Below are 2,500 nucleotides of genomic sequence, written 5' to 3'. Positions count from 1 at the left end.
AGGAGAGAAAATGCCAAGTCCCTCCCCCGGGAGGTCTGGGCATGCTAACGGCAGGACGATGGCGAGGAAGCCGAAAACTTACTTTACGAGGCGAGTGCAGGCAGAGCACACTGGATTTAAGCTTGGAAGTGTGGACATACTCATAATGCATTACGTATGTTGGCCAAAGTAAGTATGCTGTCCAGAGAAAGTTGTTTTGAATCCTACAAAGGATATCAAAATTTGTAGCACTTACTGCAAAGTAAAGTATTGGGGTCTCTTGTGGTGGTCGTTGCGGCAGTTGTGGTTGTTGTTGTTGTGGTTGTCGTTGTTGGTGTGGTGGTGGTTGTTGTTGTGGTGGTGGTAGTTGTTGTGGTTGTCGTTGTTGGTGTGGTCGTAGTTGTTGGTGTGGGGGTAGTTGTTGTGGTTGTCGTTGTTGGTGTGGTCGTAGTTGTTGGTGTGGTGGTTGTAGTAGTTGGTGTGGTGGTGGTTGTGGTTGTAGTTGTTGGTGTGGTCGTAGTTGTTGGTGTGGTTGTCGTTGTTGGTGTGGTTGTAGTTGTTGGTGTGGTCGTAGTGGTTGTAGTTGTCGTTGGTGTGGTGGTGGTAGTTGGTGTGGTGGTGGTGGTTGTAGTTGCTGGTGTGGTTGTAGTTGATGTAGTAGTTGGTGTGGTCGTAGTGGTTGTAGCTGTAGTTGGTGTGGTGGTGGTAGTTGGTGTGGTGGTAGTAGTTGGTGTGGTGGTGGTAGTTGGTGTGGTGGCGGTAGTTGGTGTGGTGGTGGTGGTTGTGACCGTAGTTGGCGTGGCTGAAGTGGTTGTTGAACTTGTAGTAGTTGTCACTGTGAAAAGAAAAAACATCCTCGTCAGTAATGAAGTTGCTCTTGCACAGAAAGGTCCGTTGTTCACTTGACTGGCCATACAGACGTGTCAGGTGTCACGCCGGCCCCAGGGCGCTGCCGGGAAGGGCGTGGCTGCTGTACGTACATTCTGAGGCCGTGACGGTGCAGTAGAAGCCCTTTTGCTGCGCCGAGCCGTTGGTCCGGAAGGTGAGCCTGGCCCAGGGGCCGCACGTCGTGATGGTCTCAGGGCGCTTGCTCCCGCAGTACCTGTGAGGAGGACGAGTGTCCAGAGTCACTTGCGTCAGTCCAAGCCTTGGGAGTTCCTCCCACAGGAGCTAAAACAAAACAGGGAATCTTCATTTCCAACTCACTTGCTCCAGAAGCACTTGTGCATGATGACGAGGCGGTCGTTGGTGCAAGACGGACTGCCCTCGATGGCCACGGGCGAGCAGCTGATTTCCAGCCTCACGTTCGGCGTGGCGCCCTGTGGAGATGTGTCGTGTGAGACAAGTGGCGCCACAGAAAGCCTTTTGTGTGAGTCACACACAGGCTTCCTGGGCCTGCTGGAGTCCTACCTTGATGGTCCAGTTGTTGTCCCAGTTCTTGGGGTAGTTGTCGGGGTAGCGCGGAGAGGCGACGCACACTGTCTGTCCTGCCTCAAGGACGGTCTCGCTCCCCGGACTGGCTGTGATGCCTCCGCAAGCGACTGTGTGCAACGAAAAGAACATCAGCTACAGGTCACCAGTGAGTAAACGATTTCCTTCTTGCCGGACTACCGTAGCCAAATGCTGGATTTGGACCAGCAGCTCGCGGATACAAGTTGGAGGGGATTGAGAACATAGGAATTAGCCAAAATAATGGACGTTTATCACCCCGAACAATGCAAAATAACAGAGGTTCTGGATCATGGAAAGGGATACTCACGCGCCCTTTGCAGATGGCGAGGTTCAATACCGCTCGAGTTGCTCCTATCAGACTGAAACACCAAAAAAGGAAGAATTATTTCTTTCAAATAGGCCTCGACTTCGCTTTCCCATAATATACAATCGAAAAAATGTATAAATCTTTGTCAGCATCGTGCTGATCCAGCTCATCAAACAGCCTATCTGTGCCTCCTTCGCCAGTCAAGCTGGACAGGAGAACCTATGCCTCCCGCATTTCGCCCCCGAGGCTCTCGTACCGAAAGCAGGTGATATGCCTGGCCTGGAAGGGCCATGGCGGCCGCCAGCACCAGCAGTGCCGCCAAGGCCGATTCTCCAGCTAGCCGTGCCATCGCTGTCGTGTCTGCAGATTCCACTTCTGGTGCTGGAGGGAGTCGTGTAGAAGCTGCTGACGCTGGCCCAGTCCACACTGACTTGTGGCCAACGAGCTGGCCGCTTATATGCGCCTGGAGCTGTGGTTTGTGCAGGTGTTGCTGGCAAGTAATGAAAGGGCGTGAGTGCGGACGTTCAGATGTGGATTATGCACGGTTGAGTTCATCCTCTTGAAGCTTTTTCCAATTGACCTACAGTCCACCATAGATCTATAGGCATGATTTTCAGTAGGTCTATCAATTAAGCCGTGATATCAGTCTAACTAGATCAGCACTTATGAATGATAGATTTCATTTGCATTGTTGCAAGCCAAGTTTATGTGAAAACTAAAACAAATGTTATTGTTTTCTGGGGATTTTCACATTTTAAAAAT

At 51.4% G+C, this 2,500-nt stretch overlaps 1 protein-coding gene across 1 annotated transcript in view; it reads right to left on the bottom strand.

The window, feature by feature from the left end:
• LOC125046896 overlaps positions 1-2,346 on the bottom strand; it is a 3,959-nt gene extending 1,613 nt beyond the window's left edge. The window contains exons 1-8 of the mRNA XM_047644899.1: positions 2,323-2,346; positions 1,995-2,228; positions 1,739-1,790; positions 1,390-1,520; positions 1,186-1,298; positions 914-1,081; positions 333-814; positions 236-289 (exon numbers count right to left, since the gene is read on the bottom strand). Coding sequence (XP_047500855.1) covers positions 236-289; positions 333-814; positions 914-1,081; positions 1,186-1,298; positions 1,390-1,520; positions 1,739-1,790; positions 1,995-2,228; positions 2,323-2,346 — 1,258 coding nt within the window. The remainder of the gene's footprint in view (positions 1-235; positions 290-332; positions 815-913; positions 1,082-1,185; positions 1,299-1,389; positions 1,521-1,738; positions 1,791-1,994; positions 2,229-2,322) is intronic.
• Between the last annotated feature and the right edge of the window lie 154 nt (positions 2,347-2,500).

Source organism: Penaeus chinensis, chromosome 39 (assembly GCF_019202785.1).
Source record: "Penaeus chinensis breed Huanghai No. 1 chromosome 39, ASM1920278v2, whole genome shotgun sequence".
NCBI classification, from domain to species: domain Eukaryota; kingdom Metazoa; phylum Arthropoda; class Malacostraca; order Decapoda; family Penaeidae; genus Penaeus; species Penaeus chinensis.
Note: the sequence above shows the minus strand (reverse complement) of the source record. Positions and strands in the feature narration are given on the sequence as shown.